This window comes from Myodes glareolus, chromosome 9 (assembly GCF_982192425.1).
Source record: "Myodes glareolus chromosome 9, mMyoGla1.1, whole genome shotgun sequence".
Taxonomy (NCBI): domain Eukaryota; kingdom Metazoa; phylum Chordata; class Mammalia; order Rodentia; family Cricetidae; genus Myodes; species Myodes glareolus.
Window position 1 is genome coordinate 56,903,617 of NC_142034.1, and position 25,756 is coordinate 56,929,372.

Genomic DNA, 25,756 nt, shown 5'->3' on the forward strand with positions numbered 1-25,756 from the left:
GTTTCAAGTACATCGTGGAGCATCCTGATAGAAAGGGAGCTCTTAAATCAAGGAGGCCATGATTGCTCTCGGAGAGGAATTTTGTGTGAAGTCACGAGAAGCAGCTTAGTTGTGAAGATGGTTGGGTTTAAGTGTCAGAACCCTCATTAGCATGAGTCCCAGAGAGCGTGAAGAGTCCTAGAAAGTTCCATGTAGAGAGGGGAGACAGAATATATTGCTGGGTAAGCATTTCTGAGAAATGGCTTAACGAGGCCTTAAAGGAAAGGAGGCCGTGTCTTCTGGGCTTCAGTCATCTGTGTCTTTTCTCGCTTAATTTTACATCTGTATTAACGCCCTGGCTAAGGGGTCTGACCAATGGAAGAATGCTTGCCAAGCCTATGTGAGGTCCTAGGCTTGACCCCCATCATCTCTAAGCAAGAAAAAAAAAGAAACAAGCAATTTAATAAATGATCATTTTATGCTCCATTTTCCTAATGTGTCAGTATTCCGGATACCAACATCCTCAGACGGAACTCACGGCACATCCAAACAACCGAAACAGTTGTGTGTGGCGGCACACACTTGTAAATCCAAGCACTTGCACTTGGGAACTGAGGCAGGAGATTGCCACAAGTTCAGGACCAACCTGGGCTGCCTAGGAAAAATTTGTTTTTAAAAGCCCAAAGAAATGAAATACTAGAGTGAAATGGCCTGTGCTTAGCATGCGCTGATGACTTAGCTTTAGTTTGGTTCAGTTTTCAGGGTTTCTGAGACAGTGTCTCCCTGTGTAGACTGGGCTGGCCTAGAACTAGCTATGAAGAAGACTGAACTTGAATTTATGGCAGCCCTTCTTCTCTGCCTCCCAAGTGGTGGAATTCCAGGTGACCACACTCCAGACTTTTCTTTCCCGGCATTATTCCCTGAACAACAGAGCACTGTGAAGTACATGGCATTTACATCATCCGAGGAGGTGTGAGCTGGAAAAGGTGTAAAGGAGAGAATGTGTGCACATTCTCATGCATCCTACAGAAGTCCTGCACCACAGGTTTCCACAGAAACGTTGGAACCGATTCACTGCACATACTAAGGAGTGACTATTCCTATTCTCTCCTTCCATTTCTTTCTCCCTCTCTCCTTCCCCCCCCCCTTTTTGACACAAGGTGTTATATAGCCCAAGATGGCCTCACTATTTATCTAAGGGGGACTTTGAACTTTTTACCTCTAGACAAGGTCTATGTAGCTCTGGTTGTCCTGGAACTCACAATGTAGACCGGGCTAGCCTCCAACTCAGAGAGATCCACCTGCCTCTGCCTCCTGAATGCTGGGATTAAAGGTGTGTGCTACCACGCCGGTCTGACTTTGACCTCTTGACCCTGCTTTGGCCTCTCAAATGCTGGGATTGCAGACAGGCACCACCATGTCTAACCGGTGCTCTTTTTCTCTGTAGAAATATTGTTTATTTTATTTGACTTATGTGTATGTGTGTCTGTTCAGGATGCGTGTACATATGTGTAGATGCCCTCTGAGGCCAGAGTCGCTAGATTTCCTGGAGCCAGGCTCATATGCAGTTGTGAGTCACCAGACTTAGATGCAGGGGAAGGAATTTGGATCCTCTGCAATAACAGTGTGTGCTCTTAACCCTGAGCCATCTCTCCTGCCTCTTGTGTTTTTTCTTCAAGACCCCCAGGTCCACCGTTTCTTCTCTCTCTAGGGCCTGCATGTACCGGAGACCCCAAACGCTAATTTTGCACTGACTGTATCACTCAGTCTCAAATCCTGTGTGATAAGAAGGTGGCATGGAGGAAACCATACCCGTGAAGTCTGCGTGTTAGCTCAGCCGTAGACTGGTTCAGTTCAGACACAGCAGATGGATGAGAAGAGTCCCAGAAAGGACACTGACTTTGGTGACCAATCATTCAACCAAACTGGAAAAACTTTGCCCTGCATTTTGTGTTCTCCCCAAATTCCTAAGTTGAAACTAAATCTCCATCAATCAAGAGGTAGGACCTCTGGGGGGTAGATGGTAATTGGGTCCCCACCATCACAGAGGGGGGGAAGATGGGTGTGTTCACACACACCTTTAATCTCAGCATTCTGAAGTCACAGGCAGGCAGATCTCTGAGTCTGAGGCTAGCCTCATCTATATAGTGTTCCAGGCTATCCAGGGCTGCATGGTTAGACCCTATCTTAAAACTAAGTCGACAAATAAAGAGGTGAGAACTAACTCCCTTGCTCCCTCTGACATGGGAGGACACGGAGAGAAGGCACCGTCTTAGAAGCAGAGATGAGCCCCAGCCAGACACTGAGTCTACTGGTCGCTTGATCTGAGACTTTGCAGCTCCCAAACTGTAAGCAACACTTCTGTTTATAAAATCACCCAGTCTAAGATATTTTGCTATAGTAGCTTTAGGCATTTAGGACATGTGGCTTCAATGAATTTGAGGAGTTAGACAACTCAGCAGGGAAAAAAGCTAACAGTCCAGAGCACACAGTTGAGTTTGGCATATCAAACCCCACTTGCTCACAGGGTGGGAAGACATGACTGCCGAGACCAGGAGCGTTAGTCATACCTTGGACTTGGAGACTGTCTCAATGTTGCTGGCCATGTCGTCGATCTCCATCTTCAGCTCGCTCTTCTCCTTCTCCAGCTTCTGCTTGACCCGCTGCAGGTTGTCAATCTGCTCCCCAAGCTCTGCCACGGTATCCGCGTGCTTCTTCCGCAGGGTGGCCGCTGTGGCTTCATGCTGCAGAGTGGCCTCCTCCAGGTCCCTGCGGAGTTTCTGGAACTCAGTTTCTCTCTTCTTGTTCATCTCGATCTGGGCGGAAGTGGCTCCACTGGCTTCTTCCAGCCTCTCGCTGATCTCCTCCAGCTCCCTGGCTAGGTCTGAACGCTGCTTCTCAATTTTGGCTCTGACCGTGTGCTCGGCTTCGATTTCTTCTTCCAGCTCTTCCGTGCGGGCCTGAAAGGGTCAGTGGAGTTAAAGGTTGCTGGGTAGAGACCAATCTGTTTCAGGAGTGACTAGGTGCTAAAGGAATGGGGGTAGGCAGAACCAAGTAGAGGGTATGTTATCACTGAGTGGGGGACAAAGGACCAACGGCAGTTGTTGGGAAACAGCCTAAGTGTCCATCAGCAGGAGAACAGCCTAAGTGTCCATCAGTCAGTTGTGATGAGGGATTGTCCTGGTGCCAAGCAGCAACACAATGCTGCAGCAAGTCCACCATGGAAAGCCCTGCAGAACCTGCTGATGTTTGGAAGAAATAAATTGCATGCTTAGGATGAAAAGATTTATGCTGAAAACATGAAGAAGTGTGAATAAAATTTCACACATATACCATATCTTTTCTCTGGGTCTTCAGCATATCCATAAACTCGTACCAAAAGGATCCTGGAAGATCCATATCCACCTGAAACTGGTAGTTCCTTCTCAGGAGACTGAGGGAGCCATGGACTTAGGGACAGTGATCAGTGCACCTTGACCAGCAACAACTGGCCCTTAGATCACAGTCTGACTCTTTCCAGGGAAGTCTATACTTAAATGCCACTTAGAAAAGTTTGCATATTTATTTCAGAAACTACAGAAAAAGGCCCACTGTGGTGGCCTGCTGCTGAGGCAGGGAGGAGAAAGAAAAGAACGGCTCTGCTACAGCTAGAAAAGCAAAATGGGGGAGGGCGAGCCGGGCACTTGCAGGCAAGCTCTGTGCCTTCACCTGCAGTTCTTTAATCTTTTTCTGCTGCTGCAGACTGAGGACTTGTTCGTCATCGATTCGGGTCTGTAACTGGCTCATTTCAAACTCCTTCCTGCAAGCAGACAGAACAAATGAACAAAACGGCATGAGACAAAGGCCGCTGAAGGGAGGCACGCTTGGCTTTCTGTCTCAAATGGGGCAGGGGAGGGGACAGAACATGAATCGTCTACTTCTTCAGTTTGTCTTCTATTTGTTGCTTGTCATTCTCCAGATCCATGATGGACTCCTGGGACATTTTCAGGTCTCCTTCCAGCTTCCTCTTCACTCTCTCCAGGTCAGTCCGCAGTTTCTTCTCTTGCTCTAAACTGCCCTCCAGCTGGGAAGACACAGGTGGAGAGAGAGCCTGGGACATGGCTGAGGAAGCAGGCTGAACCGCAGCAGCCAACATTGTTTCACCCATGCCCTGTGACCTCCAGCCCCGGAAGGAAGTCAGCCTTATGTCTTCCATTTCTCTGTTTCTGTTCTGTAACTTAGGGAGTGGACATCTTGGGGCCCTCCTGGTACCTCTTTTCAGACCATTCCCACTTGGCCTGTTCCAGGCCGCATTTCCCAAAGGACCAAATGGCACCTGTGACAGAGGCTGTAGAGGCTTGTCACTCCTCACCACCTAGCCCTGAGGGCAGTCAGCAAGGAACTGTGTGTGTGTGTGTGTGTGTGTGTGTGTGTGTGTGTGTGTGTGTGTGCGCGCACGCGCGTAGGATTGGACTCAGGGAAAGAAGGGTGTAGTTAGAAACATACCTATCCTGGCCTTGTTAAAGCAGAGACCTATGGAAAGTCTAGCCACAACTGGGACCAAAACCAGCTAGCTTGAAACCTGGCTCTTACATCAGGAACAAAAATGTTCATTTTCCTGACCATAAATGGAAGCTTTGTTTTGTTTTGTTTTGAGGTGTCACAGGTGGAAATCAGGGCCCCGTGCATGCTGTACCACTGAGTTATACCCCTGCCTAGAATGAGGCTTTAAACACTGTAGAGTAGAATTGGAAGTTTCTGAACCCAAACTGCCTACAAGTGGACGCTAATGACAGCGGCAGTTTCTGTTTCACTGAAAATGTTATGTTGAGCACTTTCCTGAGATGTCCCCTGAAGTCCAGCTCGTTTTATGTATCCCTAATTCATAAGTGGGACCTGAGGCCTCGCAAGGTCACGCGACCTGCTGGTCACCTCAGATATGTGTGTCTGGGGTCAGGGCACAGCTGGAATTTGGCCCCGGGCTCTGATTCCAGCCTGTGAGCTCTCTAGGCTGGTTCCTACGCAGTCCCTTCTTTACAAAGCCCAGAGGTCACGTGTTCTCACGTCATCTGTCTGCTGTTCCAGCTTGACATTGGTCTTGATGAGACTGTTAACTTTATCTTCTTCAGCCTGCAGGTCATCCAGCGTCTGCTGATGGGCCTCCTGGAGAGACTTCTTTTCTTTTGTCAGTTTGGAAATGGTTTCTTCAAGCGCTGTCATTTCTTCAGAGAGATTCTTCACCTAGGAGCAAATCAAGAGTCACTCATTTAATACTGATACAGTTAGTTTGGCGATTCCCAGCAGCAAGAACTGTGGGGGCCTCCTGTCTCTCTAGCTTCATAGCATTCAGGGACAGGTAGCTTCTTAGTTCTTTTTTTTTAATTTCTTTTTTATCATTTTAATTTTATTTCATCCTGTTTTGGGGAAAGGTCTTTGAACAGTTTTCAGGCTGGTTCCAAACTCCCAGGATTAAGAGATCTTGCTTTGGCCTCCTGCGAACTTGAGACGAGGCACATCACTCTATGAGCTAGCCTGCCTTGCAGGGTTTTATGAGACAAGCCCTCACATGGCCTAAAGTGACATCAAACTTGATATTAGTCAGCCAGGCTGATCTCAGACTCCCAACCTCCCTGACTCTCCCTTCCAAATACTGAAATGCAGGCATAGGCCACCATGTTTAGTTGTACGTGGTTCTGGGACCAAACTCCAGGCTAAGTAAATGTTCCACCAAGTGTTCTACAGCCCAGCCTTCCCACTTCTAGTCTTCCCCTCCTGCCCTCTGGCCTATCATGGTGTCTCAGATTCTTCTGGTAGGATTGTTCCTTTCAGAACACGCTATATTTCACTAGGAATGACACTATTAAAATGCAGATCCACTGGGTGTGAAGGGCAACACATCAATCTGTGTTTACTCATCATTCACATCCAAACATCTAGCCGGCAAGCTGACGGAGGGTTCAGTATGAAGCAGGAAGGGGAGGGAGAGGCGCAAGGTGTGAGGCAAGGAAATCCAGATGTGCTGACAGGATAGGACCTGGGCACCATGCGTGGAGCTTCTGGGCATTAACTAGAAACTTCATTGAACAGCAGTCTTCCAGATGAGAGGTTGCTAACTCCTACCTGTGGCCTAAATCCAACCACAGATATATTTAATTTATAAATTTTTTGAAATGTTATCAGTATTGGAAAGTAAGAGTCTACACAAAATCTGGAATTTTGGCTTCTCATGGAAGTGCAAACCTCCAGCAGTGGTGGCTTCACATTCCTACCTGACAGCCGTTTGCTGGCACTGAGTCATGGCCGCCACCAGTGAGAAGGGCAGGCCTGTGGGTAGTGTCTGTCACAGTCTCCACCCTCCACTCTCCCTTTTGTCTCTTCCCACCACTCTTGTTTATCCATCGCTGACTCTGAGTGTCAGCCGTCAATGTCATCTCACAGCCAGCAGGCTGCCCCTTTGTCCCGCCTCACGGGTAGCCTTTATTAGGTGAATCATGCCACGCGCTTAAGGATCCTTGCCAAGCATATGCTTTTGTGCTGTGCGCACAGACTTTTCCTGTGTGTAAATGTCATCATACTGCCCGTGTCCCTCACTTACACTTCACCCCAGTGAGAACCGGGTGCTTCATACTCATCTTGGTTACCAGATTCACCCAGCTCTGGTGCCCCAGTGGTGCACTGTGCTCTATGTGGGACTCTGCCACAGTCTGCCTCTCCATCCTACGACATGGTCCCCAGCTCTGTCCCAAGCTGCTGCCAACATCCCTATATATGCAAGCACCTTTATGCGTGTTTCCCAAGTCACAATAGAAGAGTTCCTTGGATTACATCCAGAATCGTGGGTTCATAGGGTATGTAAATTCCTCCCTTCTTTCATCCCTTCTCTCTCCTCTTCCTTCCTTCCTTTCATTTTTTTTTTAAATACAGGGTTTTTATGTAGCTCTAGCTCTCCTGAAACTTGTTATGTAGACCAGGCTGGACCCAGAACTCACAGAAATCTGTTTGTCTCTGTCTCCTGAGTTGTGGAATTAAAGGTGTGCACCACCAGTCCTAGAAAGTTTTGTTTTGTATGTATGGATGGTTTTGCTTGCATGTATGTATTTGTGTATTCAGTGCCAACAGAATCCAGAGTCAAATCTTCTGGGACTGAAGTTACAGACTTGTAAACCACCTTTGGAAGAGCAGCCAGTACTCCTAACCACTCTTCAGCTTCTAGATTCTTAATTGCACTATGCAATGCCAACTGGCTTCCTCTACATCCTTCCTATAACACATGAGGATCCTTGTATCCCACTTTTGCCCATCCAGTTTTATGCCTCCTTCATCCCCTGACTCTGTTGGCATTTTTGCTGCCTTTCCCTGCACTTGATACATGAGAGATAAAGGCGACCACGCCACATTCCTTGCTGTTAAGGAAATACGTAAGTTAGCAACACTCCTAGGAAGAGCTGAGGAGCAGCTATGGAGTAGAGGCCAAGGAGGAGGGACCAAACCTTCCAGTTACTGGTTATACAGACCAGTCTGACCCCAGTTCCTGCATCCCACTCCTAGGCCATGAGTGAGGATTGGCTGAGAGCCTGTGAGGCGCCTTCAGTGACTCACCTTGTTCTCTGTGGCGTGCTTCTCCTTCTCGACCTTGGTCAGGGTCAGCTCCAGGTCATCGATGTCTCTCTTGAGAGAAGAGCATTTGTCTTCCAGATTCCTCTTCTTGGCCACCAGCTCCGAGTTTATCTCCTCTTCCTCCTCCAGCCGCTCATTCAGCTCCTTGACTTTCGCCTCCAGTTGGATCTTGCTTTTGATGAGCCCCTCGCACCGCTCCTCAGCATCCATCAGATTTTCTGTTTCCTGGAAGAGCCGATCACCGCAAGTTCTGATCTGTTGTTTTGCAAGCTCTGGGAAGAAAGGGCCTGACCCTCTAGAAGCCCACCCCTAAGCTGAACTAAAGAGTGGGTCGGGTGCACACAAACACCGTGTGTTACACACATGTCAGTTATGTACTCTCTTAACCACCAAGGGCATCACTTGACAGCCAACACAAAGGCGTTCATGGAGTCACATGTTTATTGTAAACAAGGAAGTCTCTAACGTTTGATGGATGTGTTGTTTGAGTATTTCATTCTTCCACTGGTCCAAACCCGCATGACCCATGTATTCCATGCTATACATATATTAATGTTTTCAAAACTCTGCTACGTGTTAACTTTCAACAGAAGGGGCTGGTCCACTTGCCCTAAGTTGTGCTTCCTCCAGCAACAGAATAGAAAATGAGAAACACACATGGCCAGGTGACAGAGTAAGTCCATGTCCCAGAAGATTGTAGCAAGGTTTGTGGAGGTAGATGAGATTGGCTAATTATGTTCTCAAGGTAAATTATGTTCCCATTGTAGAGAATTTAAGCCCCAAATACACAGTGCAGGGAAACGAATAGGAAGGGGCTGGGAAGAACCCTCACTGAGCTTTCTGAACTTCTCTACGCCCAAGCACATGCTGGGCACCAGGCATGGCGTCAAGCCCTCGGATTCCTTGACAACCATCCGCCGTGAGTACTGCTATGGTGTTCATTTTCAGATGGGAAAATGAAGGCAGAAGGAAAACGAGCTGGACTGAGGTCACACTGCTAACAAGTGGGGAATCTGGGAGTTCAACCCAGCAGGTTCTAGGCGCCCCTGTCCTCCGAGCCTGAGAGTGATGCACCCATGAAGTGTAAGTTCACTCCCACTCGGCAAGTGTAGGCAAGGGCACGTTGCTCTCTTGGGCCAGAGACCCAAAGGAAGTCTCTGAGGGTTTATTAAGAGAAAAAACTATAAATTTCAAGGAGACAATGAATCTACCAGAGTGTTGTGGCCTGCAGATGTGACTCTGTTTCTCCCCATTTCTTTGATAAAAATGACTTCTCTAAAGCACTGTTTGGAGCATAGTCACATTATTGAAAATCATATGTGGAAAATTGCTTTCTGCTTTCAGTTGGGTTATTTAATTTTAATGATTTATTTTTGTTGATGCTTTTTTTAAAAAAATGTGCATTTAAAATATGTTTTGGGTGTATGAGTGAGTGTTTTGCCTGCATACATGTGTGTGCACCACATGCACACCTAGTGTGCAAGGAGGTCAGAAGGAGCTGGATCCTCTAGAACTAGAGTTATAGGTGGCTGTGATTCACCATGTGGGTCCTCGGAACTGAACCCAGCTCTTCTGCAAGAACAACAAGTGTTCTTATCCAATGAGACACCTCTCCAGCCCCAAGATGTGCACCCCTCCTCCTAAGACAGGATTTCTCTGTGTAGCCCTGGCTGTCCTGGAACTCACTCTGCAGACCAGGCTGACCTCAAACTTAGAGATTTGCCTGTCTCTATCTTCTTAGTGCTGGGATTAAAAGCATATGCCACCCCCACTGGGATAAAGCCTGTACTTTATTTATATTTATTTATTTATATTTTGGTTTTGTTTTTATTTTTCAAGACAGGGTTTCTCTGTGTAGCTTTGGAGCGTGTCCTGGAACTCGCGCTGTAGACCAGTCTGGCCTTGAACTCACAGAAACCCACATGCCTCTGCCTACTGAGGGCTGGGATTAAAGGCGTGTGCCCCACAGCTCGGAAAGGCCTACACTTTGGACAGATTTTTTTTGTATTGTTTTTTGAAGACAGGATCTGACATTGCTGCCTAGGCATCTTAGTTCTCACTGTGTAGCCTAGGCTAGTGTTGAACTCTTGGCAATCCTCCTGTCTTAGACTTCTGAGTAGGCATGAGTTATATAATACCCAGATCTGACAAATATTTGTTATAATACCACACTTTGGTCCTTCATGTTCATGGAAAAAATATGTCAAAATCTGTTGTGGAAGACAAAGAAGAGAGCAGAGGAACCAGCCCTACTTATGACAGGGTAGTGTTGCAATACTGGTATGACCACTGGGTGGCACCACTGCCTCTTAAATAGACAGTTCCCGTGGCCCTCCCGGCTCCTCCGCTGTCCTGGGAATCTGTGTTTTCACACCCAGGTAGGAGAAACTTACAGACTGGACTTGCAACTGGAGGTCATTCTTTTCCTGCAGCAGGGAGACCATTTTCTCCTCCAGCTCCTTCCGGCGAGCCTCTGATCTAGCCAGTTCCTCCTTGGCCCGTTCGAAGTCCTCCTTCATGGTGGCCATCTCCTTCTCAGCCTCCGCGCTCTTCAGGAGAGGCTTGATCTTGAAGAACAGGTTCATCCAGGGCCAGTGCTTCACATTCATGAAGGAGCGGACGTTGTACTGGATGCAGAAGATGGACTCCCTGGGCACCCACAGAACTCGCATTAATGACCCACAGTTCTCTCTAGCAGCTCCCTCCCTCGCAGGCCCCAGAGTCTGCATCCTTCTCAGCTGGGTAGGAGGGTACACCTAAGTTTTGGCGATCTGGAACCAGAGTAGGTCTGGGGGGGGGGGGCACTGGACACAACATGAAAAGATGGGGAGGAAGGAAGGTTGAGCCCTTCATGCCAACTCCAGTATCTCAACCAGGCTAGAGGTCTGTTGATACCAGGTCCTTCTTCGTCTGCCTATAGCTCTCATGATAACCTTGGGTGAGTATCAGAGCTTTCCATGCATGGGTCTGTTTTCCATGCTTCTGTGAACAGCTAAAAGGTGGGGCTCAGTTCCATATCCCCAGTGCACAGAGTGGCTGTGCAGTCAATGCTGAACAAAGGCTTGGTCGAATGAGTGAACGAACGAGTGACCCAAAGCCGGAAGTGACGACCTGCTGCTGCGGAGGCAGAGTGGGTAAGAAGGGTGAGACTCCGCCTTACCTCCTCTCCATCATCTTCTTGAACTCCACCCTCATCAGGTAGCCCCTGCACACGGCCTGCGTGCGCGTCATCAGAGTCACCAGCTTCTCGTCTCTCATCTCCTCCAGAAGCCCCAGGAGCCCGGCTTTGAAAAACACCTGTGTCAAATGAGGGACGAGCCCACTTCACCCTCTGCAGGTGTCCAGTCAGCCTCAGGGTAGAACCTGCTTCTTCCCAATTCCAGCCTTGACACCCTGAGTGCTTCCAGGGCTCACTTTTCAGTGGCTTTGGCCTCTGTATTTGCACCTTCTGGGCTACTGGCCAGACAGTGTGCTCTCACATAAGTCCCAGGCCCATCAGCCCCCTTGTCTAGTTCTGCAGAAGCCACATCAAGACAGTCAAGATAACCAAGGGGCTCAGTTATGCCCAGATTTGGAGATAGTCACAGATGCAGCTGTCTCCCACCTTCTGGGCTCTCTGTCCCTCCCTCAGACCCATTGCCTCAGTGTCTCTGAAGGGGCACCCTCTGGACCAGCTGGGAGCCCAGACTTCCTTCACAGGCGCAGAGCTTCAGAGTCAGTCTAGGATGGAAACAGCCCTTTGGCACCTAGCTTTCTTATCCGAGTTATCTCTCCAAGTGGCCTTGAGTATTTAGTGGCTCTAGGCCTCCTCCTGGGGCCTCTGCTTCTCTGGCCTCCCAAGAACTCAATGAATTAAGCACACCCCCTTATCAACTCCCATGTTAGTTATTGTGAGGAGGCAGTGAAATGTGTCTGGATGGCTGTGCACAGGGCATACGCAATGCACACAGTGCCTTGAAGTACTTCCAATGGTTGTAATTACCCTTCTCGGTGACTGTGCACAGGGAACACACACACACACACACATACACACAGTGACTTTGGTCCTTCCAATGGTTATAATTACCCCTTCTCGATGGCTGTGCCCAAGGCACACACATGCACACAGGGACTTTGGTCCTTCCAATGGTTGTAATTATACTTCTTGATGGCTGTGCACAGGAAACACACACACACACACACACACACACACACACAGTTACTTTGATCCTTCCAATGGTTGTAATTACACTTCTTGATGGCTGTGCACAGGAAACACACACACACACAGTGACTTTGGTCCTTCCAATGGTTATAATTACCCCTTCTCGATGGCTGTGTCCAAGGCACACACATGCACACAGGGACTTTGGTCCTTCCAATGGTTGTAATTACCCTTCTCAAGTCATCACTCATCCTGGAGTCTGTCCTACGTTCTATGCACTCTGTGGCTCTTTATTCTGCTTTGAGAATCTCTCTCAAGGACACCTGCTTGCTGCTCCATTTTCTAACTTACGATCTTTGTCTCTTAAAGATCAACAGGAGCCAGAGTCCTCAGCCATAGTCACAGGGCTCCTCTCTCTGGGCTATGAGACAAGGTTGGTCAAGTTGACCAGAAGCAAGACCCTTTCCTCTGACCAGCTGACTAGCAGCCAGGGTTGGGGAGTCTCCAGACCACCTGTTCTCACCTTGGTATGGCCGAACCGGAACTGCTCCCGGTCCACATCGATGGAGTTCAGGAGTTTCTCAGAGGCATTCTTGCTGTCAATGAACTGCCCTTCTGGGATGGCACTGGCATTAAGGATCCGGTACCTGAGGAGAAGAGACAATGGTTTTGACATCTCAGGGTAGCCTTGTACCTGAGACTAGACCTTCTAGAACCTTCTGCTCTAGTTTTAAGATGGTGAATGCTCTACTGCTAGTCTGGGAGAGGGAGGAGTCCGGGGGTGGGGTCTAGGGTGTGGTAGAGGGAGAGGAATATGAAGGAAGGTGCACACGTCTCAGAAAATTTGTCTTCAGAGTAAATGGCTCTTATCTGACCTGGAAGAGCTTTGGCTTTAACTGTGACTTGGAGACTTTGTTCTTCCTACCTCTCAAGGGGTCTGGATTTCCTGGATTTCCAGAAGGAAAGAAGTGTTCTAGAGCAGTGGGCTTCAACTGGCAGATTAGGGTTTCTCTGTAGCTTTAGAGTCTGTCCTGGAACTAGCTCTTGTAGACCAGGCTGGCCTCGAACTCACAGAGATCTGCCTGCCTCTGCCTCCCGAGTGCTGGGATTAAATGCTTGTGCCACCACCGCCCGGCCTGATGTTTGGTATTTTTGATGGCCACAAGGCAGGAATGTGACTTGCTATCAGCATCTTTGGGTAGTGGCTAGAGATGTGGCTAGGATCTGCTAATGTACAAGAGGATCTCTACACAAAGGCTCATATGGTTCCAGAAGTCCATCACGGTGAGACACCCTTTAAAGTGACAGTCAGGCTAGGTCTGACTTTGACCGATAGATCAGTTAGGGCCATCCCCAGACTCTCTGTGGACATAAGTCTATCCTCTGGCACAATGAAGTCCAGAAACCCTGAGAGACTTATTTCTTTACCAACTGCTGAGGCCAACAGTGCTTTGGTTTGGGTGTGTGTGCAAAAGTTGTCCTCAAAGGAGATAGATACCCGGAAGAGGCAACCTACCGCTGTTTGAAGTCAGCATAGAGGATTCGGCTGGGGAATCCTTTCCTACAAATCCGGATGCCCTCCAGGACCCCGTTACAGCGTAGCTGATGCATGACCAAGTAGTGGTCCATCACACCTGGGGGAAAGTGTGGGGGTGGGGGGTGGGAGGCTTTTCATTATTTGTCTTTGATGATCTGAGACGCCATGAACTTAGATTTGAGTGTGCTGATATTAGCTCTAAGTGGGGTGACTACAACTTGTCTAAGACGTATCACAAAGGAGATGTCCCAGTCTTAGGGAGATTCCAGCACCCCAAGGCCATAGGGAGAAATCTTTATCCTGCCAGAGGCTCCATTTTTAACTGACTCCAAGGAGAGGCAAGGGTGTGTGGAAAGGCCCTAGGGCTCCTTGTTAGACAGTCTGGAGAGTCTTCCTTCCCATCTCTGCTGGGGTGAAAATGTCAACTATGCAGAACCTGCAGAACCACATAAGAAATAAAATCCGGGAGAAGAAAGGCATAGTAGGGAGTGGAGGCTCAGTGTGAGGCTGGTGGCCATTTGCTTAGCTCCTCTCAGGAAACAGGGGTTGAGTAGAAAGGTTGGGGTCAGTGGGACCAGAGAGGCCTATGGCAGAGATGTCATGGCCACTCTTGGTAACCAGCCTGGCCAGGGGGTTAAAGGAGAGATTCCACTGTTATGGTGATTCCTCACTGTAAGCTGGAGAGGGACGCTGCTCAGGCTGTCTTGGTCTTCATCTTAGAGAAATTTCTAGAATGCCTACAGGCTGTCCCGCTTGCTCCAAAGACAGATCCTTATACCAGTTTTCAGAACGTGATGGGAGCTGTAGCCCCTCCCACTAAAATTATCTATGCCTGACCTTTCACACTTAAATTCATTAACAAGAAGGGTTCATCTCAGCTGCCCTAAGCCGAGCTATGTGCGGCTGGCAGCTATGACACCAGACGATGCCGATGACGTAGAGCAATGCCGTGGCTGCCCAAAGGCCCACCGGCTGGGGAGTCCCTGTAGTAAGATTGGTGAAGCCGGAGGAGGAAGTACATCTATCAGAATTCCAGGAGGATTTGTGAAGGAAACCTTAGGCATCTGGTCTGCTTCCCCTCTGTCTCCTCCCACTTCTGTTCCTTTCCCTTTTGATGGTAATGACTTCATTTTACTGATATTTTGAATAGAAAATCGATTTAAGTGGTTCTTAAGACTTTCATAATCCAAGGGTGCTGTTAAAATTTCTCTTCCAGTTTTGTCACAAGATGAAATACTCTTTTTGGAAAACTTTCAACATTTCTACTTCTTGGTTATATTACAGAAAAAATTTAAATATAGAAATAAACTCTCTTATTTTTTAAAAACCATATTGGTATTCATTTCTGTGGATTTTATAACATGCATTACTTTTGGTTTATATTTCTCATTTTTCACATTTCTTCATAGTATCTGCTGATTTTTAATTTTAGCAGATACACAAAACATTATGACTATGTAGATTAATGAAGCCCATGATATTTCAATACATGAATGATATTCCTGCCAGTTCAAACCTAACTGGGTTATTTACCAACTGTGTGAAAGGAGGAACTTGTGTGCCTTGGAAAATGAAAAACTGAGGCCATGGTGCTCCCAGGTGTGAGCTGAGGAGATTCACTGTAGCTGTGAGGAAGAGCACAGCCTCAGGCGTCTGGAATGGTCCGGACGGAACATGACTGGCAGACTGAACCAGGCCACGAAAGGAGGGGGGAAGAGCGAGAGGGGGAGAAAAGAGAGTACCTGGGAACCCAGAGACCAAGAGGGCAGGTAGCTGAGTTCTATAGGAGCCCGGAGGCTGGGGGAAGGGAAGAGAGGCTCAGTCAGGTGTTGGAGAGGTTGAGGGATACGGATGGGGTGAGACATGCTGAAGGGGGGCAGGATTCTGTGTCACAGTTGTGGGCCAAGCCTGAGAGGGACTGGTAGCCAGTGGTCCACTTTGATATATTAAAAAGGCACCCAGGGCATAGGTTAATGGAAAAATCCATAGGTTCCTTTTGCAAGAATGATTCCTTTTAGCAAGTAGGAACTACCTTCTTTTTTCTTTTTTTAAATGTTTTTATTGAGCTATACTTTTTCTCTGCTCCCCTCCCTTCCCAGGAGCTAACTTCTTAAAGGCCAGGGTATGCTGGCTTTTGTCTAAATGCTAGACTTTGGGAAAAGAAATTTCTTGAGACCTAACATGCCTCGATTTCTGATTTCTTTATTTGTGAAATATGGAAAACAGTCGCTAATACTTCATAAGGTGTAGTATTGAGTTGAAACCAGTAACTGGATTAAAGCCCTAGCATGTGGTAAGGAGTCCCATGAACCCCTGTTAGGACAAGGCTACAAATCCACGAGAGTCCTGTTCTCTTTGAATAATGCTAGCCTGGGTTGTTACTCACCAGGAGTCTTGGTCTCATTGGGAATCAGGCATCGGACAAAATGAGGATGGGTGCTCCTTAAGTTGGTCATCAGTTTGTTTAAATTTTCCTAGGGTGCAGACCAAAGCAAGCGCATTTCTCTTAGCGCATACCATTTCGTTGGGGAGAGAAACAAGCCAATGAGGAAGGTACTGAGACAAACCACATACCCTGAACACAGCCGACACTGTCTGGAAAGAGGAACCCTTCTTCTTCCCTCCCTTCTTGCTTCCCGCCGAGTCACCTGCAGAGTGACACAGAGCTGGGGTCAGGAGCAGCACAGGGGGCCGAGAGAAGGGTTCAGGAGAGCCTCATCCCTGCCTGGCCACAGGAGTGTTGGCTGCATTGGCTCAAGGAGTCAAAGTTTCGTTGAATTGTTCTCAGCATACACCTAAATTGCCCAGATTTGGGGACACTCAACTTTAACACTGTGCGAATGGGCTGGGGTGGGATGTGGTGACGTTTAGCTGGGAGCATAGTACATATTCTTGGGGGTAGAGGGACAATCCTTTCCTAGGGGAGTCTGACATTTAATCAAATGGGTTGAGACCTTCTTCTCCATGATTGGAGTCTCATATGTTCATTCCTTTTAATATTAATTAATTACTTTTGATTTTTGAGACCAGGTTTTGCTCTGTAGCTCAGGCTAGCTTTGAACTTGCACCAATCCTTCTGCCTCAACTACCCCAGGGCTGGGATCATAAAAATAAGCCTTAGCATCCTGGACTCTGCCTTCATGAGGAAGAAACTGAAAATAACAAAACTATATTTTTTTTTCAAGAAAATTCTATAGCCTATTTTCTTTTCTCAGCTTGAAATCACTGGTGTTTGGTCTGTTTTTACAGAATGGCTGTCTTTCCCATTTAGCCTCTGAAGTTTAATCACAGTTCAGCTTGGGGGAAAATAGTCCCTCTCTCTTCCTTGTGTTCCTGTCATTTGTCCCTCTCTGTCCACAGGGACAGGCAGGAGTCTATGCTTGGGTCAGGGAGGAAAGGCCAGAAGGCCTTTTGTCAGGCCCACAGGTTCTTCTACTAAAGTCTTGACATTGTCTCTAAGTGAGGCTTGCCCGATGAGACAGTTAGAGGTACCAAAGAAAACCATTTCATCATTCGAGTTTAATTGTGCTCATTTATTATAATTCTCTGCCCAAAGAATAACTAGACATTAACTTTTTAAAAATTATGTCATTATCTTGCATGTATTTTAAATCGAAGAGATTAACTAATAAATGTATGCACTTAAATGGTCAATACTTTATAATTAGATCTTGGGCGACTGTTTAGTGTATCACACCTATTAGCACACTGAGTGCGAGTGGACCGGGAACCTTGGCAATTGGTACCAGCTGCTCTGTCGCTACGCTGGGAACAACTTCTGCAGTTTTCCCAAATGATTACACATAGCACCTAGCTGTGACAGCACACTCCTGCATCCTAGTACTTGGGAGATTGAGACAGGAGGATTGCAAGTTTGGGGTATTCTGGGATACATACTGAATTATAGGCTAGCTTGAACTACAAAGTGAGACCCTGTCTTAAACAAGCACAGTTATCTCATATCAATGGCACCAACCGGAAAAGACATGAAGCCACCATGTAAGCCTGCATTTTTACTCCTAGGTGTACCCTCATGGAGCTGACAACAGAGAAGTGGCATTTACAGAAGCACAGCCAGAAAGTGGAGATGGCCCAGACACCCGCTGACTAGTGAAGGCAGAGGCAGAGTGAAGGCAGCTGTGTAGTGAGATAGCGTAGCCTGTAGAAAGGAATCCAGACATAATACATGCTCTGGCATGCGCCAACCTTGAAAACACTAAGCCTGAGTGAAAGACTTCATCACATCTGACTCCACTTCTATGAGATTTCCAAGGCTAACCACAAGTTCAACTAGCCTCAGCTAGAGAGGGAGTTCCAAAGTCCATAACTACACAGGTCCTTATACTAATGTCTTGGTATTATCCCTAAGTGAGAAGACAGATACCCTGACCAACTTTGAGAAAATAATCCGTAGAGACAGAGGGTAAAACAGAGGCTCCCAGGACCCAGGAACAGGAATGGTGAGAGATTACATATAGGTTATAGGATGATTAAGATATTCTTAAATTAGATAGTAGTGATGATTGCCCAACATTATAAATGTACAAAAAACCCTACTGAACTCTAAGCACGAATTTTATTGTATTTCTATTACACCTTAGTTTTTTTTTAAAAAAATTATTAAACAATGAAGTATTGACTACCCCATCCAGTCTACTCAGTTTAGAGCCTAATTTACCTCCACAGAGCTCACTGTTTTAAGAGGAGCATGAGAAATATGAGGGAGAAAAGTGGAGGTAAGAGCTTGAAGCTCATGTTGGGCTGTTTTATCTACGAGCAGCTTTAGGGTGTGAAAAATAACACGGGACTTTCCATGAGGGAGAAAGAATCTCACCTGCTTCTGCACCCGCGTAGTTGGAAAAGAGGAAGGAGAGCAGCTTCAGGGAGGACTTCTGGTACAGCCCCACCACGGTCTCATTCAGGGGGTCCTTGTTCTTGTCCAGCCAGCCTGCAATGTTGTAGTCCACGGTGCCCGCATAGTGCACCAGCGAGAAGTGGGCTTCCGCCTTGCCTTTGGCAGGCTTGGGCTTCTGGAAGTTGTTGGACTTTCCTAGGTGCTGGTCGTACAGCTTGTTCTTGAAGGAGGTGTCTGTCGCCTTGGGGAACATGCACTCCTCTTCCAGGATGGAGAAGATGCCCATGGGCTAGAAGAAGGATGGCAGAGATGATGTCTTTACAGTTAAGAGGTCATCCTGGTGACTCCATGGTTGGAGAAAGCAAAGAGAAATCCTTTGGTGCCACTATTGTGGTGCTAAGAGTACTGGAATGTGAGCTGCATAGCAAGGCTCCTGGTGTGTTTGATGCAGCCACAGAGCAGTGGTAGTTACTAAGAATGGAGTCTTGCTGGATAGATTAGTCTGCAACTGATAATCTCCCCCCGTTTCAGATTTCCAGGTGATAGGATATAGCAGGTCCAGGTGTGGGATACCAGCAGGTCCAGCATGGAAGTCCCTTGTTAAAAGTTAACATCGTCCTTTGTTTTCACAGTAGCTTCCCACTAAGAATGGCACTGTCCCTGGCCTGTCCTCTTTGAATTTAGGGCCATGTCAGGAGGTAAGAGATGCCACAATGCATGCTGGGATTCCACTGACATGCTTGTAGTCTTGTATTTTAACCACTCAGGTGCCTCCTTAGGTGTGACAACAGCTCTGAGTGCTTGCTAAGTCTCCCTCTTTTTAGCTTACACTCTCTGCAAAGGGAATGCTATCCAAAGGGGAAGAGGAGCAAAGTGGGGTGCCCATCATGGAGGAAGGGAGAGAGAGAGGGAGGGAGGGATGGAGGAGGGAGGGAGAGATGGATGGACAGAGGGAGGGAGGGAGGAAAGGAGGGAGGAAGGAAAGGAAGGGGGAAGGAAGGAAGGGAGGAAAGAAAGAAGAAGGAAGGAAGGAAGGAAGGAAGGAAGGAAGGAAGGAAGAAAGAAAGAAAGAAAGAAAGAAAGAAAGAAAGAAAGAAAGAAAGAAAGGAAGAAAGTCTATCCCTACCTTCTCGATGAGCTCAATGCAAGCCGCCAGGTCCATCCCGAAGTCAATGAACTCCCACTCGATGCCTTCCTTCTTGTACTCCTCCTGCTCCAGCACGAACATGTGGTGGTTGAAGAACTGCTGCAGCTTCTCGTTGGTGAAGTTGATGCACAGCTGCTCCAGGCTGTTGAACTGGGTGCAAAACGAAATAATTTAAGTCTGAACAATCCCTGAGAGTGAATTTGGAAGCCGAGCTAAGCAGAGTAGCCAGTCACTTGTCTAAATAGCTCACATCAAAGATCTCAAAGCCAGCAATGTCCAAGACCCCGATGAAGTACTGCCTTGGCTGCTTGGTGTCCAGCTGCTGGTTGATGCGGGTGACCATCCACAGGAACATCTTCTCATAGACGGCTTTGGCCAGGGCACCCACTGAGTTGGTCACCTTGAGAAAGGGCCATCCATTTAGCATCCATGTTAAGTCATTATTCCACACTCATTGGTTACATTAAGTTGAAGCATGAAACTGACATCATGATAGTCAGGAATAGTTGAACGTTGACAATTTCACATCATTTAGTATCTTATTAAAGATTTCTTAATACATCTGTCTAGCTCATGATATTCTCCTTTCTCTAAGAACAATTCCACTAAGAACATAGTTTTTATTGGGTTTTTTTTTGGTTTGTTTTATTTTTTATTTTTGATTCTTCGAGACAGGGTTTCTCTGTAGCTTTGGAGCCTGTCCTGGAACTAACTCTTGTAAACCAGGCTGGCCTTGAACTCACAGAGATCTGCCTGCCTCTGCTGGGATTAAAGGCGTGTGCTACCACTGCTAGGCTAAGAACATAGTTTCTTAACAGCCATGGTTATAACATATGACAGCCCTGGCCCTGCTTCATCTAGAGGAGAAGCCTTGATGTAGGTTGGATGAATTAGTGTTTCTTGATAAAATTTGGAATTGGGATCACAAGATACTGGTCTGAATTTCAGGTTTAAAGTGGAAGCATGGAGGTGTAAGTTTGAAAGGTCTCAGGTGGGAGGATCCATGGAGGGAGCTTATGTAGCAAAGACACACTAGAGGAGAGAGCTAATAGTATGTGAAACTCCCAAAGGAGTCAGAGAGAGGCTGCCCAGCCTTCATTTCCTGGGTACCAGCCCTCATAATACCTAGTGAGCATGCCTGCACTGGCATCCCTTGGGTCACCTCTGAGACCTAAGGATAATTCCCACCTTGATGTTGAAGTCACTAGAAGAATGCTGGGGACACAATCCAGATAGCAGGCCAGCTGAGTCAGCCGGATTCTGAGAGTCTCTGTTACCTGCTGGACGTTCTGTCCTTTGGTGACATACTCATTTCCAACCTTCACTCTCGGACAGCACAGGCCTTTCAGCATCTCTGCAGAATTCAGTCCCATCAGGTAACCGGCTTTGTCAGCCACTGAGGAAAGAGGAGACACGGTGCTGTACAGAAGCAGAAGTCATTGCTCTATCCAGGTAGCCCAGGGGCCTCCCAGAAACATGTCTCTTAGTTCTTTGTGAAGTCTCTGTATTCTCTTGTGCTACCAGGCCTGGACTCGCCTATGAAGCTTTAGCCCGTAGTCCAGGGACCTTTTGTTCCCAATAACTCCCAATCGGTCTCCTAGATGCATGCTTTACACACAGTAAGCTTGTGTTTTCCTTCCTTTCTCTAGGTATTGAGGATATCATGCAGGGCTTCTGCCTTGCAAGCACTCTACCACCTTCCGAGTACATGCCCAGACAATATGCTTCTTGACTATTTTCGACCTACTAATATTTCAGCTTCATTAACATGTTAGTCAGCGGGGCATGGTGGCATACCCCCTTTGTCACAGAACTTGGGAGTCAGAGACAGGCAGAACTCTGTGGGGTTAAGCCATCCTGGTCTTTATACAAGTTCCAGGACCAGTAGGACGACATAAAGAAATCCTGTCTCAAACCAACAACAGCAATTGAAACAACAACAACAACAAAAATCCCCAAACTGAAAGTCCCCAAACCAAAAACATATTAGTTACATAGAAACACCTGTGGGTCCCACCAGCCATGAGTTGAAAATGCTCAGAAAAAGAATTACATCTGGGCTGTCTAGGTGGCTCGGCAGGTAAGGGTGCTTTCTGCCCATCCTAATGACCTGGGTTTGATCTCCAGGACTCATGTAATGGAAGATGAGAACTAAATCCTTCACGTTGTCCTCAGATGTCAACACAGGGACCCTGATGTGTAATTCCCCTGCATCCCCAAAATAAAAGTAGTATTTTTTTAAAAAAATTGTATTGCCAGCCATGGTGGCTCACATCTTTAATTCTAGCACCCAAGAAGCAGAGTCAAGTGGAGCTCTGTGAATTTTAGGTTAGCCTGGTCTAGATAGTGAGTTTTAGACTAGCCAGGGCTACTTAGTGAGATCCTGTCTCAAAAAAAAAAAAAAAACCACAAACACAAAAACAAACAAAAAACTGCCTCTGGACTTGAGCAATATAGCTTGGCTATTTACATTGTATCAGATGTTAAAGTCATCTAGAGATTATCTACAGTACACTGGAGGGTGTGCATCAGTTGTACACAAATACTACGACAGTTTGTACAGGGGAGTTCAGCTTCAGAGGGCTTTAGTATATGCTGGCTAATTTCCGTCTGCTTGACACAAATTAGAGACACGGTGGAAGCAATAACAAACGAGGCATTGCCTTCATCAGACTGGCCTATGGGCATGTCTTGTGGGCAATCGTTTTCTTGATTGCAAATTGATGGGGAGGGCAGACAGAGCTTACTGCAGGTGGTGCCACTGCTATGCAGGTGGCCCTGGGTTGTCTAAGAAAGGTTGTTGTTGACCATGAGTCTGGGATAACGCCAGGAAGTGGCTTACCCCCATGGTCTCTGCTTTAATTCCCGCCTCTGGGTTCATGCTTTGGCTTCCCTCGTTAGCAACTAACCTGTAAAGCCAAATCAACCCCTCTCCTCCACTGGTTTGCTTTGGACCATGGCTTTTATCAGAGCAACAGAAGGCAAACTAAGGACATGGCGGTTGTAGGAATTCCTCAATATCTATGCCTGGAAAATGCCAAATGATCACTGCAGACATGTTTGTGTAATTTGTGGACATTTGCTGACATCAGCTGAGCCCGTCAAGAAGGCAGAGAAATGCCTCTGCCCAGGCAGACCCTTCCCTGACTGGGACTCTCATCTTGTTGCTGCTAATGGAGACAGGTTCACTACATGCCAGGGTAGTGTTTGTTAAGTACTTTATCAACAGTCAGAAGCACGCTTGATTCTGCTCAAACTATCACCCCTTCTCGCTTTGCTCATGGAAATGGATGGGACCAGTTATTCATCGTTCATCGTTCTTATACTTGATAAACCCATGCTCAGTCTTTCAATCACTGGCCTTTCCCTTGCTTTCAGCAGCTGTGAAACTGTACAGCAGCAAAGGGGATCAGACTGCTTGGCTCCAGTCTAAACTGCCTGGCTCCAATCTAGACTGCCTAGCTCCAGATTTTGCTTTTGCTTCTCCAGGTTTTAGTTTTGCTGTTTGCAAGATTGGAGGCTAGTGACAGTGTTGGGGTTTTAGGGTTATTGGGGAGCATGCCTAGTGTTTGGTGGATGCCTACTTTTCATACATAGGTTGGCATGATCATCATTATCATGTACTGATTACAGTTCCCCACTGTCTCTTTTGTTGGGGTTCTTTCTGCTGTAAACACGAGGCACATGATTGCTAGGGCAGGACCTCGTCCAGGGACTCTACCAAAATGTGTTTCTATACAATCCACACTTGTTGAGGATTCTGGTGCATTTTCTCCAAGGTTCCATGTTTGAAGTAGGCTGACGGCAGACTGATTTACACCCCTGCTACTTGGATTGTCCACGGTTTACATAGCTTCCCAAATGCAAGTCTGCCACACATCCTTTTCTCTGTAGTCAGCATCAATCTCCTCTCTTCCTCAGTTCCCACTGCATCATCTCTCTTGTCTCTTGACTTACTACAGTGTTTCTGCCTCTCCCCACATCTTTCAGAATCCTAAGCATCTTTTGCAGTCCAATTCACTGTCCTCTACTCCAAGAAGTCCTCCATAATTATCCTGGGTCAAATGTTTCCTGTTATCATTCTGTTTCTCCTTCCACCATGTACTACTGATATTGCTCTGTGAACTGTGTCTCAATTATTCCCATGCCTCCATGCTGGAGAGACAGTTTATGTTGGGGTTTGGACCCCAACAGACAGGCATCTAAGACGATTCTCAAGACACGTGCCCCTGGTGTACATCTTGTGTAATCTTCCCTTGAGCATGGGTGGGGTCTATGAGTGTGGTAGGCTATCATACCCACGGTAATGCTACTGATCAGATGTCTTTAAGTCCGCAAAAAGGAGATTAATCCAGGCAGAAAGAAACAAATCATGAGAGCCTTAACAGCACACTGCTAAGATCACTAGATCTTCCTAAACCTTAAGCCTTGCCTACAGAACTTTCTCGATGCCTCCATGTTTAACCAACCTGATTCATACACTGCAGGGATGGAACCAACAGGTGGGATTATTAGGGGTAACCCACAATTATTCACCCCTTTATTCAAAGAATTTTTAGGATACACATTTTTAGGAAGTAAGGGCCAAAGAATAGGCCTCATGGGGTGGCGTGGGTTCTGTTGCCTTTCCTCTCTTCCTACTTCCCTCAGCTTTACTTCTGGAATTTCTCCAGGTAAGACAGAGAGTGGCTTTCACCAGCCAGGTGAGAATTACAAAGAGGAAAGATTTATTCACCAGTCTTTGGTTCAGAGTCAAGTTCAGTAGATGTCAGGATGTGAATGACAGGAAGAAGAAAACTTGACTCCCTTTTTATCAGAGGTTTTCATTTTCGGTCCAAATTATCAGGGCATTAATATTAGTACGCAGAGAGAGAAAGTAAAGTTCACTTAGCAATAGTCTAATAGTCCACTCATTCAAGTCCTCCTAAAAAATCGGGTACATTTCGATGGTGAGAGTAGGTGGTGATTTGACACTTTAAGTTTTAGTGAAATGAGTGAACTTGTTTAAAACATGAGCAATGAGCCTTGAACAATTCAAATTCAAGGTATATAATTTTGGAAGAGCAGAAAAGATTATTTCACATAAGTGTGAACCACACATGAGCATCATGGTGGGGAGTCAACCCCCACTCTCTTCCTCAGGTCCAATTACCTTCAGTGCCATCTGGCTCTGCCTGTTCCTCTCTCTGCTTCTGTTTGAACTTCATGTTCCCATAATGCATCACGGCCCCAGTCAGCTTGTAGATCCCAACTTTCTCCTCTGGGCTAAAACCCAGGATGTCAATGGCATTCTAGAAGGAAAAAAAGGGACTCAGGGATCCTTTTTGTGTACCATATGAAACACCATTTGTGTATGAATTACAAAAGCATATGAATACATGATGTGTCACGTTACAGGCTAAAGTCCAGTTTTAAATATGTCTGTTTAGGTGAATGGAGATTATAGGAAGAGGAGGAAGTGTTTATTTTCTTTCATCAGATAAGAACTGGCTATGATCTTTCCCACTACATGTAAATGGGTTATTTTCTGAATGAAGGTTTTGAAAACCACTGTATGATACCAGAGAAAGAAAATTACATGGGCAGTGATGGAGAAATAATGCCCAAAAGTTTCAGTTTTTCATTGTAACTTGGAATTCACAGAGTTGTACATTATTTAGAAAATGCACTATGTAATATTAGCCCTGGGAACGAAGGTCAGCAGAGATATTACCAATTTTCAGATGACCAAAAGACACATTTTTATAGAGCTCCCCTTTTATATAAGGTATTGGATGAGACACTATCCATATCTTATTAAGTCCACATAATACCTTGTAGGTTTATAGATATTCTTATGTAAGTATAAGTGTGTGTGTGTGTATGTGTGTGTGTGTGTGTGTGCGTGCACATCCTCATGTTGACAGATCTTATAGATATACAGACTTATGGGTGCAGAAGTAGGATCCTCTGAGGGTAAGAACCTGTCCAGAGTCCTATAAAGAGGATGTCATGGGATGGAGGCAAGAGCTAGTCTGGATCTAGTGTTCGGTGATTTGATTTCAAAACCATTTTGCTCATAAAGTCTTCAAACGACAAAACCAAAAAAAATCAAGAAGGCCTTCTCTGGGGTACACATATTTATTATGTAACAGGTTTGCAGTCCACATATTTTTCTTTGATAAGGTTGAAACATGCCTGGACATATCTGAATTGATAGGATAGACCCAGTGGGTCAGCAGGATAATAGTAAAGAGTGAGGCACTCTGGGATGGCAGGCCTATGTAGGCAAGAAGAGCCCTTCCAAGGATCTAGTGAAGGATGGAGGACTCAGCGATCAGAAAAGAGAAGCCATGATAGTCATCCCTGAGTCCATTTCCTATCTCAGTGGTGCATAGCTATGTCCCAGGGAGAGGCTGCATTACATTAAAAGACTCTTTCACTAAATTCTAGAAGGGACAAAGAGAAAGCATAACTATTTGGGGAACCTCTTGGGGAACATAATCCCCAAAAGGCATT

General features: G+C 46.5%; 1 protein-coding gene across 1 annotated transcript in view; it reads right to left on the minus strand.

The window, feature by feature from the left end:
• The window catches only part of Myh13 (myosin heavy chain 13), a 50,890-nt gene that overhangs the window by 15,676 nt on the left and 9,458 nt on the right, over positions 1-25,756 (minus strand). The window contains exons 10-25 of the mRNA XM_087910508.1: positions 24,411-24,549; positions 20,536-20,654; positions 19,509-19,658; positions 19,238-19,408; positions 18,091-18,400; positions 15,831-15,904; positions 15,643-15,730; positions 13,236-13,353; positions 12,243-12,366; positions 10,736-10,872; positions 9,969-10,224; positions 7,558-7,800; positions 5,023-5,199; positions 3,897-4,042; positions 3,688-3,778; positions 2,550-2,939 (exon numbers count right to left, since the gene is read on the minus strand). Of these exons, the coding sequence (XP_087766634.1) occupies positions 2,550-2,939; positions 3,688-3,778; positions 3,897-4,042; positions 5,023-5,199; positions 7,558-7,800; positions 9,969-10,224; positions 10,736-10,872; positions 12,243-12,366; positions 13,236-13,353; positions 15,643-15,730; positions 15,831-15,904; positions 18,091-18,400; positions 19,238-19,408; positions 19,509-19,658; positions 20,536-20,654; positions 24,411-24,549 (2,733 nt within the window). The remainder of the gene's footprint in view (positions 1-2,549; positions 2,940-3,687; positions 3,779-3,896; positions 4,043-5,022; positions 5,200-7,557; positions 7,801-9,968; positions 10,225-10,735; positions 10,873-12,242; positions 12,367-13,235; positions 13,354-15,642; positions 15,731-15,830; positions 15,905-18,090; positions 18,401-19,237; positions 19,409-19,508; positions 19,659-20,535; positions 20,655-24,410; positions 24,550-25,756) is intronic.